This window comes from Triturus cristatus, chromosome 8 (genome assembly GCF_964204655.1).
Source record: "Triturus cristatus chromosome 8, aTriCri1.1, whole genome shotgun sequence".
Taxonomy (NCBI): domain Eukaryota; kingdom Metazoa; phylum Chordata; class Amphibia; order Caudata; family Salamandridae; genus Triturus; species Triturus cristatus.
Genome location: NC_140591.1, coordinates 1,471,064,581 through 1,471,077,734, shown reverse-complemented (window position 1 = coordinate 1,471,077,734; position 13,154 = coordinate 1,471,064,581). Strand labels below are relative to the sequence as shown.

The following is a 13,154-nucleotide window of genomic DNA, read 5'->3' as shown; positions in this document are numbered from 1 at the left end:
AAGCAGATTAAGTGCTAGTCATTTGTTCAGTATATTTCACTTTAACTTGACATCAGGAAGGTGAGTTAAGATCAACAAACAACCAGCAACAATGTGCTGTATTAAAGCATGGAAACCTCCAAATATGACTGTCTTTCCATTTTTGTATTTGTAGTGTGTGGAAAACTTGACAAAAATCCAAACTGAGTTTTTCGACACAGTCAAAGACTTGGCCAAAGCCAAGAAGAAGTACTTGGAGACGGAGCAGATGGCTAATGCGGTGCGGGAAAAAGCAGACATCGAGGCTAAGTATGTTTCTTGTTCTCAAAAATACTATTCAGAGTCCTGTATTTGATGTCACAAGCCTGTTGTATACGTCTGTTTGCCAACACGCACACCAAAATATCTTATTGACTGTCTAAAATGTTGGGGTCACTCTTTCTGGAGCAGTTTTTCTCACACTTTGATATAAGCTTCAGTTATTGACGAACTCAACATCACTAGCCCTAGTTTTGTGCCCCTTGACTACTTTATATTTGTTTTCAATAAGCTACTTTAGGGGTCTTTTGGAATTTCTTAAGGTTTTCACTTTCCCAAACTTGAGATAGTTTAGTTTGCAATTCTGCTTTATTCAAATGAGTCTTCGTTCCTTCATTCAGTCATTTATTCATCTTCTTTCTAGCACCTGTATGACTATTGACTCAGTATGTTGGTAACCATCCCTTGGAGTACTGAATGCTCAAGAATCTGTTGCCACTCGCTTACCTATATCAAAGATTACATTTGTTGAGTACTAACCATGAAACGAACAAGTGTGATGGTTTTTGTGATTCTCTTTATTGTATACGTTAAGTTATATGGTGCTAAAACCTGAGAGTATATCCAGATCCTTCATTGGATTGGTTGGTTGGGAGATGTTTTAGGAGTGTGAACTTCACATCCAATATGCCATAGAATTAGGATATACTTTTGAGGTTCGAGCGGTAAAGCTCATTGGGAACTTCTTCCCAAATTCCCAGCAGCTTGTTCTAGGGTCCAGGTTACATTTGAAATCCATTCTCTCTCCAGGTTGGTAATTTATCAACTTCAACACTTTCTTTGTCTTAGAACACTCTCTTTGATAGAAGGTGCTTACCTGACCCCAGCCCATAAAACACAAATCGATAGGTGATCTACCAAAATGTAATCATGTGTTCTCTTGTGTAACATACCCTATAAAGTAACTTTATTTGCATCAGTCTGAAACCAGATCATAATTCCTCTTTCCTAAGGTATCTCAGATGTTTAACTCAAAGTAACCCATTAGTTTTTTGTTTAAGAAAAAACATTGTTCACAGGGTTTGTGGGTGAATTCTATATTTCTCCGACAATGCCTCATGGGTGGAAAATGATTAAAGTTCTCAGTGCATTTTAAATAAATATTGTTTATAATTGGGGCTCTCGGTTTTATGGTATTTATTTTTTTAACATTACCGTTTGCATTTATCCATATTTTTTTTGTGTCATCTTATCAATATTCATCCATATTTATTTTGTGTTCTGTGGATAAATGAAGTTGTGAAATGGGATATTTTCACATGTATTTAACTAATCAACGTTCACGCATACTTTCACGCCTGTTGGGTTTTCGCAAACTAAACAGCCAAATACAACATAATAATACACCCACAGGTAAATACGTATTCACATTATTCTTTAAATGAATGTAGACATATGTTGTTATTTAAGGATGTCTCACCCTGTTTTTTAACGCCCCACATCATTAATCTGCTCAGCTGTTAGACTGGAATTGATGAAAGACCGTATTAAAACTCACTGAAAGGAACTCCAATTTTCTGTATTTTTCCATGTTAAAAAATAAATACAGACAGGAAACATATTGTTGGCTCTCTGTAATTATCGGAAAAATCAAATAAAACGGAAAACTGAGAGCCTTATTTACAATTTAATACCAGAGATGATATTTTATACATTATTTTTTGTATTTCAGATTTCTGCTATGTATTCTGTTGTGGTCACTTTGTCTAGAATCGATTGATTATTTTTTGCACTTGTGAGATGTGCCATGTTGCATATTTATAGGGACGTTGCAATTTATGTTTCATAGGGCATATAACTCACAGAAAAACCCTAGAAATGGACAGGGTGCTTTATGTACAGCTCCACTATGCGGCTGTACCGTAGGTAGTGAATTGATGACGAGGGATGCCAGAGAAGAGCCACTGTGAAAACCCTCTGTAGTGTGAGAAGCAGTGACACTGACACATCTAGTTACAGTAATGGAGTCTGGAAATAATAGTGGCATTCAGAAGTTTAGTTCTTGTTGGGAAAATTAATATATCCAGTCTAGAAACTGGTGAAATGGCAACGGCACACCCTTCTTAGGAGACACGACCAAGAAGGTCTTGTGTCCACCAGGTGCTCAGTATCCTAAACACGACTTGAGAGAGCAAGGACTATTTGCAAACCTAATGGCCAGCAGAAGACAAAACTGTCGAAAAGAAAGACCGTTCTCTCTGGAATGTTGTGGTTTATAAAGTTGGTTCTCATTCAGTAGTCTATCTCAAGCAAGCTTTGTGTAAGTATGCTATCAGTTAGGTCACCTTGCTTAGCAGCATTGTTGTCTTTGCAGTCAACATGAGCTTGTAACTCATGTGTTTAGACAAATAATGACAAAGCAGCGAGGCAGATAAGACACAAATTTCTGGTGGTTCTTATCTCTACCAGTAAACAATAAGCAGTCTTGACTATAGGCTTATCGTCGAAAAAGGGAAAGGCAGACCAATGCTGCATCAGTCAAGAGCCATACTTGAAAACTGCTCTAATTGGAGGTGGTGGGGAAGTATTTGGCATTGCCTTATAGTGCTCCAGCTACATTGAAAGTGAAGCATGTTTTTATTTGTTTATGGGATTCTTATTTCAGCATCACACTGGACCAGTTCAGTCTTCGTTCCACAAACTGAGCAAAAGACCTGTTGGGGGAAGAAAGTCCAGAAACCCTGTAATCCCATTGTTACTGCAGTGACATTTCTCCAAATTACTTTAGCTAAATGGAGAGTATTTCTATATTGTTGAGATGGAGAAATCGCTCAACTTGCTATGTCAGAGACCAAACAATGATTGTCCAACTTCAAAGACATGGTTACATTGCCCTCTCTAGAAAAGAAATGATTGTTGAGCCCAGGTTTGAGGCCTGGGCTTAAACCTAGGACCCCGGGATTATGTCCTGCCAAAAGGACATAGGTTGGAGTTGCTAACTGATGCACAGTTTAGGACCTTTAAGGAAGATTTATTAATTTAATTAGGGCCAGGAATTTAAGGGATTAACATTGGTGTGATGAGATCCAAAACGCGAAGGCTGCATTTTTTCATAATTGTAGATATGAAGACACTTGCAGGTACCAGCACCAGTCTTGGATGTTACAAAGCATCAGAGTTAAGTGCACTTGGGCAAGTCCCTTCAAGGTTACATCTAGCAAGCCAGAGAATCTGTAAGGGGGCCAAACAACCTCACTGGAGACGGAGCAAGCCCCATGCCACATATAAATAGACAGGAGTCCATTGTCTCTGCCAAATATTAAGACATACTTTCTCCACTTTTTCTTTGATGATCAGCCTTTGTCTCTGCTCTGTGAAGAAACTGCCCTTTTTCATTTGGAAAGCTGTTTATTGGTTATCAGTAAGTATGTGGGGGGAGCATTTGGCATCTTCTGTGTCCTATACATTCCCTAATACATAGCAAAGTGTAAGATGGTTGTTAAATAGCCTTGCTTGATGGTTGGGTTTTAGAAAAGGTTTTTATAAATCAGAAATGAACTGAGTTTCTGCTTGTGAAGGGCAATATTGACAAGCAAAGTAGCTCAGTGATCTGTGCGAGAGAGAACATGGGGAAAATGTGACTTGTGGGTGGGAAAACTATTTTTGTGAGTCCCGAGCCACACTCGAGGCGCTTGGAGACAGATTAGTCTTCCATCGACACTGTTAGAGGTCCAGCTGAGAAGATCTTGTATAGTCCTATTTTGAACTAAATAGATCCTAGATAGCCCCAAAGAAATCAGATTTAAGAGATGGAGAGTGTGGTGTCCACCACCTATGAATAAGTAAGTCTCACACTTGATTAAGTGTAAAGATAACGTTTATTCACCTCATCCATCAACTGCCAGTTTCAACTGACTCATCCCAAACTCCCCCACATTCCAAGGTTCCATATGGAATCTTGGATGATGACATGTCACACATCTTCCCTCTTTACAACAAAAGAAACTTAATAAAACGAGATACACATACCTAGAAATACAGCTTACAAATGAAAAGGGTAATGAAAAGCAACATGGTTAAAAATGAAATTGAATGTGAAACTTTAAAAGTGATCCTAACAAACATAATCCTTCATATGCAAAGGTTGTCTACTCACTCTTTGGCTTTTCTCCCTAACAGAGCCTGGCAAAGACTGTGACCCTGTTTGAGAAGAATCACAACCATTTTTAGAATGTAGATTGTTACCACAACCCACATCCACAAAAGTAGAATCTGAGATGGATTTGACCACGACAACCCTGCTCTTATTCCAAACTCTGCCATCATCCGTCTTCACTGCATTCTTGAATAATTTAATAACTCTTCTGGCTTTTGTATACTTTGACCGTGGTTGACATCCAACAGGTGCCCTAATTTTAACATAGTCACCCACAGTCAAACAATTGGTCCGTACACATTTCCTTTCATCAAAGTACAGCTTCCCGGCCTTCTGTTGCTTGAGTTCTTTGCGCCTTCATCACCTATCCCATTATTCTTCAAACCTTTGTTCAACACCATCCAACCTGGACTCAACTTTGAGTTGGAAGCTCTTCCTTTGAACACCTCAAAGGGTGTTCTGCCCATGGTTGAGTGAAGAGACATGCAATACACTGTTATCTTGTCTTGCAGAACAGATTTCCAATTAAGGTTACTTGCTCTAGCTAATTGAATGCTCTCTAAGAGTTTTGTTCACCCTCTCAACAGCACCAATGATTTCTGGGTGGTAAACTGAAATTAGTTTATGAATTATACCACATTCTTTTAAATATCGCTGCATTTCTGTCAAGCAAAACTGGGGACCATTATCTGAAAGAATGGAATTGGGATAACTTTCTCTTTTGAATATTTCCTCTAAAGATTTTATCACACTTGCAGAAGAAATGTCTCTTACAGAACTTACCTCAATCCATCTAGAATATAGATCCAACACAACTATCAAATAAGGAGTATGACTCACACCATGCAACACTATGTCTATGGCAACTTCATCCCAGAGAGGGTGGGGAAGCTTCCTGCAGACCATGGGAATTTGCTTACTTTTTAAAACCTTATCACTCAGGCAGCATTCCACACAATCTCGGACCATTCTTTCAACTTCTTTATCCATCACTGGCCATCAGAATTGCATCCTCAAACACTCTTTAGTCTTTACTATGACCAGATGACCAACATGTGCAAAATTGAGTAGTTTCTTCTGTACCCCTAACGGTGGTACAAGTTTAGTTCCACAAACAAGCATACCATCCATAACAGACAATTCCTCACAAACCATAGACCAAGGTTTTTCAAAAAGCTTGTTTCTCCCTATCAACAACAACTCTATCACCTTTGAAATGTCCATGCCTTTAACTATCTCACTTATCCATTCCAACTATTCGACAGCACCCATTGTAACCTCACAGATGTTTATAACTTCATCTTCAAGACTCTCCTCTTCCGGATCAATCTCCTTGGCATCTACCAAACTTGACAAACAATCTGCAGAACAATTGATCACCCCAGGAATATAATCAACTTCAAAGTCATACTCCTGAAGTGAAATGATCCACTTCCTAATCCTTGACGAATTTGAATCTAGTCCTTTTTTTAGAGAAAACTTCCTTTAAGGGTTTATGATCTTAGAGTACCTTAACCTTGATACCCCAAATCAAATTCCTGTACTTCCTCAATGCCCAAAAGATTGCCAAGGCCTCTTTCTCAATTACCGAGTAATTTAACTCTGAACCACTCAAACACCTGGAAGCGCAAGCTATTAAATGTTCCAACCCATTTCTCTTCTGTAGCAAAACCGCTCCTATGCCCTTGGCACTAGCGTCAGTCATGAAATCGGTCTCATTACCTGGTTCAAAAGCCTGCAAACAAGGTGCATTCTTCAGATCATCCTTGATAGAATTGAATTACCTACCACATTCAGAACTCCAATCAAAGCAGACATTCTTTCCAGTCAACCTCCTAAGACTTTGTGTCTTGTCAGGATATCCAGGGATAAATTTACAATAATAGTCTATCACTCCCAAAAAGGATACCAACTCCTGTTTGTTGACAGGATCCTGCAATTTCACTATGTGTCAACTAACTCTTTTGTGGGAAATACACCTTGTCCTGTGATGCAATGTCCAAGGTAATTAACTTCCTGTACACAAAATTGTAATGTTTCCTTCCTCAGCATCAAACCAGCTTTCCTCAATCTCTCCAACACAGCATGCACCCTTGAATGATGTTCCACCTTTGTGCTTCCATAAATTAACAAATCATCCTGGTAACATTTAATACCAGACAGACCCTTAAGCACATTGGACATGATATGAAACACCAAGGCTGCTGAGACAAGCCCAAATGGCATTCTGAGTAATTTAAATGTTCCAATGGCTGTTATGAACGCCTTCAAATCTTGCGATACCTTATCTAACTCTACCTGATGGTATGCGGAAGCTAAATTTAAGTTAGTAAAGTACTTTGCACCTGCCAAAGTGCTGATGATCTCGTCAATGTTTGGTAGAGGAAATCTATCCACAACCACCTCCTTATTAAGTACACTCAAGTCTCGCCACAAGCTTTTTTTGCAACGACAATCGGAGCTAATCACTTCGTTACCTCAATAGATTCAATAGCAACCATCTCAAACAGACGTTTAATCTCCTGCACACCAGCTTGTTAGTTCAAAGGTATTCTCCTTACTTTGGTAACAATGGGAATCGCACCCTCTTTCCCCTTTATGTGATGTTTATACCCTTTAAGACACCCCAATTTATCTTGAAACACATCAGCAAACTGTTCACTCAGGACTGCCATGGGATCATCTACCTCTTGCACTTGAACTTGTGGATCAGCATGAGTCAACAAAGCTTTCATGAGGCCATCATTTAAACACACCCTCCAAACTCAGTGCGGATTAGAACACTAGCATCTTCTTCATTACATCACATCTTCATTGATTATTATATCAGCCATGTCTCCATACCTTGCCCAGCTTGCCTTCCCAGCCAACAGGCTCACAACTTGCCATGTGCACAGAGCACCTTCTATGCCCTAAGTGATAGTTTGGATAACACTGCTAGCAGAGTTCCTCAGTCTAAGAGGGGACATGAAATAATGAGTGTCTATTGTGTGTACATCCATGTTCCAAGCAACTATCATTTAAAAATAAAAAGACAAACCACTTTGACAGCACTGAAAAGATGTTGGAACACTGAGCGAAGAATGTCAAGTCTTTAGCAACTGGAAGCTAGCCATGCTGAGTGGGTGTGAGTGGTGTAAGTGATTAGTACATTTGTGCTGATGGTGAGGATGGCTGAGTGCAGCTAAAGCGCAGCAGCCACAGACTAGAGATCGTCTCCATGACTTGGGCCGACTGCCGTCCTAGTATTGGCGGAAGAGGACAATGTGATCGGAAACCAACAACTGGAGGCTAAAAGCCAGTCTGGAGATAGCCAGTACCCCTCACACCTAAGCTCCACACAGCTGTGGGGCTGATTTGGAGTTGGAGGAGGCTGTAGTCTTGAGGACTGAGATTGAGGAATTTAATCATGGCTTGGTTGTACTTGGAACTAAACGCCGGGGGCGGAAGCCACAGAGACCATGAGTCCAGCAGCAAGTCAGCTTGTTGGGGCCAAGACTCTTGTTTGTGGAGAGGAGTGGGAAGTATGAAAAGTTGTGGGTGCTGGGAGTTGTATGGCTCTAGGAGACGACCAGCTGCATGCAGGATGGTGGAGAAAGTTGATGTTGGAGAGGTCATTGGCGACCCAAACCTAGTTATGCAGGTTAAATTAAATGTTTGAGTGAAAGGGAGGCATAAGTAGAATTTTTTTTTTTTTTTTTTTTTTTAACATGAGGACATGCTGTCAGGCAACTGCCCTACATCTTTTTCAGGAGTTTTGTCACTTGCTTCAAAAATATTGTCTAGCAATGGTAGATCACAGCTTCAGCACTTGACCAAACAATGAAATATCTGTTGCAGGCCAATTTATTGCTATGATCGCTGAATTGTAAATATGTGGGATGTGATGTGGCCATGTAATTAGGTATGAAAAAAGTATTCTAATATTATTTTTGCATGTTCTTTTCTCCATCACGTTCAGTTTTCTGTAATTTTGCTTCCAACAGGACTTCAAACTAACACGCATGGCTACACACACTCGCACAATAGTGTTCTGTGCACAGCATCTTATGTCTGAGGTTGTTCTTAAGCATACTACTCCTTGGAGCTAGGTGTGTACTGTCATATACCTAAAATTATGAAGGGCATGAAGACTTTGAGTGGGCTTTTAAACGTCAGCATTTAATCTAGTAAAATCTCTTCAATCCCTCGCCTAAAAGCCTACACAGACAAGGTAATTCCACTGATGGCTTTGCAGGATCTTCAACTGGAAGATATCTATTTTAAAAATGTTTCGTTCATGGACAGCAGACTTTCAAGAAGGACTTGTTATTGGGAGTTCAACATTTATTGGCTGATTTTCTTTTGGTTGTAAATAGTAAAAAAGCTACCCTTTTTAAAACTCACTTAGAGCATTTGTGGGAAGTTGGTGATAAGCATAAATGGCTGCAAAGAACAATTCTGAATACATTAATAAAATTCATTTTAATATATTAGATGTATAGCGTATACCAACTATGCCCTATTGAACTATTGTGGTGGAGCTGACAGCCCCTGATGTCAGCTCGCTCTCTAAAAGAAATTGCCCAGAATACACTCTGTTATGTGTGTTCTGTTGCGGTCCCGTTCTTCAGGTTTTTAATGATGTATTATGAAGTGATGCTGGTGGTTTGTTAAAGTTTTTGTTGGGGTTTTTAGTCCAGAATTGATTGATTGTTATCTCTGTTTGTGGACATTGTAAAATTGTGCAGTTATATATAATGTATGCACGGCCCAATGGATGACTCATCGAATAATGCATGTATATTGGATCCTAAATGTATATTGAACCAAGGCTCAAATGCTGCACTAAAGATAGCCTTTCAGAAGCATATTTTACCCCGTGAGCAGAATAATGTAGTTGAGAGGCGAGTGTTAGCGAGGTTAAACTTGCTTGAGATGCAATTGATGGATTTGAGTTTGTGCATGATCCCAGTAATTGTCAGCAAAATAGCGTTGCCTTGAAGCTGAAGTCCTCTATCCCTGACTCTGGGAGTTTGTGGAACTGCAGACATGTAATTACTTGTAGGGCCAAATGTAATACGCTTGTGGAAAGCTGCGATAATGCATTAAGGGACTTGTTCGCCACATTCATGCATTTAGGTGAAAATTATGTGACATGCATCTCCGATGCCTAGGTGTTGTATTGTGTCTTTTTATGGTAAGAGCTTATTTTTGTGGATCCCTTAGGTAATGAAATTATTAGTTTTGTTCGTGTAGACAGATGTAGTGGAATTGTGTAGCCCAGCTTTTATTGAGGTTTATGAAAATGTTACATTTTGCTTAACAATGGAAAAAAAATATTAAAGAAAGCATTATATAACTAAAAATTAAAGATATAAGTATTTTTTTTTAAATCCACAGTAAAATACCTTCAAAGTAGGTCTGTTGCAAATTAGTTTTTTTTTTCGTACAACCACTTTAAAAAAGTGTAGAAATACTTTCAAATTTCCTTCACTCTACAGTGGTGTCTGTTATAAAGAGTATTTTCTTATCGTCCCTTACACCTGGTAGTGTAGTAAATGAAATCTTTATTGCATGATTAATAAAAATCTTTACTTTATAAGTTAAAAACATTAATGCATAAAATCAGTAAAAACCCAAAATGTAAGCGTTAAAAAACAGTCGCAGTGTGTTGAATATTAAGTGCAGGGCTAAGTTCAAAGGTGTATTAGCAGGATCTAAGTTTAGCAGCAATAAATAGGTGCAGCGACAACGAGTAGCTCATGACACGATCAGGCTCGATCTTTAGGAGATTGCATCCTTTATACTCTGTTTCATAATATTAACATATATATTTTTGTCCTATTTTTGCTAAATCCTCAGGCTCCGTGATGCTGAACGAGTAGATTTATTGCCTCGTTGCAAGTTCGGGCACTGTGAGCGATAAGTGTTTTTAGTAGTCAGCGGCGCTATATGAGAAGTGCGGGCCAACGAGAAAGCAAAGGGTTAAAAGATTCATATTTGTAGTGGCAGAGTCGGCAGTTTTCAATTGCCCTGAGATATCACCATCTTGGGTTTAATTCCTTGATTTGTCGGCCCATTAACCTGGCTAAAAGGATTTGTTTTAGGCACCTATACAGCGCCGACTTGACAGCTAGGCTACGGTCTGACAAAATCCGATTGTGTGTTAAAATTCAACCACCCCACGGCTTGCAGAACTCTCGCGTTTTTAAGCTGGTTCATGTCTTTTTCCTTGGCTAGTGTTTTAGATTGTTTTTTCAGGGCATGTTTGAGCACGACACACGAGAGGTGCAGGCCATTAAACACCTCTTGGTCAATTTGAAGGGTGCCAATTGAGCGTTGTAGGTGTTGTGACCAAAGATTCCCTCTTTGGCTGAAGATGGGCAGGATGGCTGCTTTCATTGCATTAGCCGGCGCCTTGATTATTCTATGATAGTTATGTACAAAGGCTACCATGCTTGCCCACATTTGGGCCACCAGTCCGAATTCCAGCCTTATCAGGCAATTCCGTAGATACGGAGGTAGGCTGAAGACTCTTTTGTAAGGCTTGACATGGTATTTGTCCAGGGTGCGTACTAACTGACCCGGGTAAATAAGTAATCGCTGGCAGCAATGTGGCTGCCAGAACCCGTCTTATTGAACCAGTGGACGGGCTTTCCAGAGAATTATTAAATTTACTCACTGATGATGATTACCTCAGCTTTTGTGAGGGCATGCCTCAGTTGCTTTTTTTTTTCTCAAAATACTTTATTGGTATACAGAAAGCGTATAGCAGGGTACGCAAGGGTATCCAAGGCAAACTTTTACATGTGCATACATGTCTTGAGGGTAATGCGCCTTAATGGATAACGCGAGCCTAACCCGGCAACCACTGGTATCAGAAAAAAAAAGGACAGGCAAAGGAAAGGAGAAAGGAAACAAAAGGAGAAGAGAGGAGTGTGGCTCAATGGTTCGAGCGGCAGACCCTGAAGCAGAGTTCTGGCCAGGGACCAGGGTTCGATTCCCGCCTCGGCGGGGCTCGGGCTCAATTTCCTCAGACCTGTCTATTCTCGCCTCGGTGCCTATTCTAATCACGGGCCCCACGCTGCAACTCTGGGCAATAGCTTGCTTAGCCTCCACACCGGCCCCAACAGCGCTAAGGATGCCTGGCTTCACCCTGGGGGTGCCCAGGAGTGGACACTTCACAGGGAAAGCCAGGAGGGGTTCCACAGCAGTATGAGTATCAGCGCCAGGAAACCGCAAAGGCGACACCGCAAGGTGGCCGTCTGGTGACAGTGCGCTCTATAAGTACCTTGACATTTACATTTACATTTAACCATACACCCGGGTAGTTGTAAGACTCGGCATTCTCAATTTATAACGCCCCCAGGCTACACCTTATTTTGACTGGGTGACCAAAGACTAGATATTGGTCTTACAAGCATTTGCTGCCATTTTGTTAGCCATATTATACTTGTGCATTGCATTCAGAGCTCTCTCTAGGCCTATTCTCTAGTGGTCCAGGAGGACAATAATCTCATCTGCATATTGCCGTATATGCGTCTTGGTTCTGCCTATCTTCGGAGGGATAAGATTGGCGTGTTTCAACACAATGTCCATGACGGTCGTGTAAAGATTGAATAAGAGGGGGCACAAGCACACAGCCCTGCTTGAGACCGCTGTCAGTCATGAGTAGTGTGTACCTCACTTGATTTGGGGATAGGGATGAAAGATGTTGTGAGGAGTCAGCTTCCAATTTTTTCAAGGACCAAAGAAGGCCTTGTTCTACTCTAGGAAATCTTTCTTAGATGTGTGTTTTAAAGGTTAGAGTTTTGTAAATTATTTCATTTCTAAAACGGTGAAAGAGTCGAACGGAAAACGCATGGCAAATATTTTGGTTTTTGCAGACTCGGAGAAGAGATGCAGCTAAAGCAGGAGTTATTTATATTGTTGGGATTCCACGCCTGAACATTTTGTGGTATTTCCCAAAATTGAGTAATGTCATCGCTGGTCTATGTCTGTCCTAACTCGAATTTGTCTTGTTGGTGTGGGTTGCGTTGCGTTTACACCATCTGTTGTCTGTTCCGCTTATGACAGCTCGTTTTGAGAAACTGCCATTGTATTTTTTAAAGTCTGACATTTAGCAGTCTCGTGTATTAAAAAAAAAGTCACCGTAAATTAAAAATAAATTCGTATATATAAACATAGATGGGCTTTGGGTCAGCCCTATTAGTCTGTTCATTTGCTTCCGCTCACCTCAGCGTAGGGCCACTGACGTTGTTGCCCAGTGGGTCCGCCTAAAAGGGTACTTTAGTTCCAGGACTGGTGGGCCAATACTTTAATCTAAGTATGCTTTTTTTCTTTCCATTCTTTCTCCTTTTTTTATTGTTTAGTCATCTATGTTTTTATAAGCAATGTCTTTGTGTCACAGTATTTCAAAGATTATAAGAATAAGAATGATATTTTCTTAGGTGTGCATGAATACTCTTGCATGTAACACTTTTAATATTCTCTTAAAAATATATGCAATGGTTACTTTTTTATTTAAAATTGTTATTGCAAAGTATATCGCTGCCTTGTTTAGGCAACGGTATGTTTTCTTTTTTTATTTCTTTTTATTTAATTTTGGTATCGTATCCAGGCAGTAAAAAGAAATAACTGTCACACCAGTTTCACAAGGACAGACCTATTAGGTTTGCCAATGCTTGTTTTCCCATTATATTCCAGCGCAATGCTTTTCCGCACAATCAATTGAATTGTTTCCTGTAAAATAGCATCAGAGCTGATCTCCCAGTTTCTC

General features: G+C 40.0%; 1 protein-coding gene across 4 annotated transcripts in view; it reads left to right on the top strand.

The window, feature by feature from the left end:
* The window catches only part of FCHSD2 (FCH and double SH3 domains 2), a 490,271-nt gene that overhangs the window by 261,611 nt on the left and 215,506 nt on the right, over positions 1 to 13,154 (top strand). For all 4 annotated transcript variants that reach the window (XM_085623302.1, XM_085623300.1, XM_085623301.1 and 1 more), the window contains exon 6: positions 155 to 288. In XM_085623302.1, the coding sequence (XP_085479428.1) occupies positions 155 to 288 (134 nt within the window). The remainder of the gene's footprint in view (positions 1 to 154; positions 289 to 13,154) is intronic.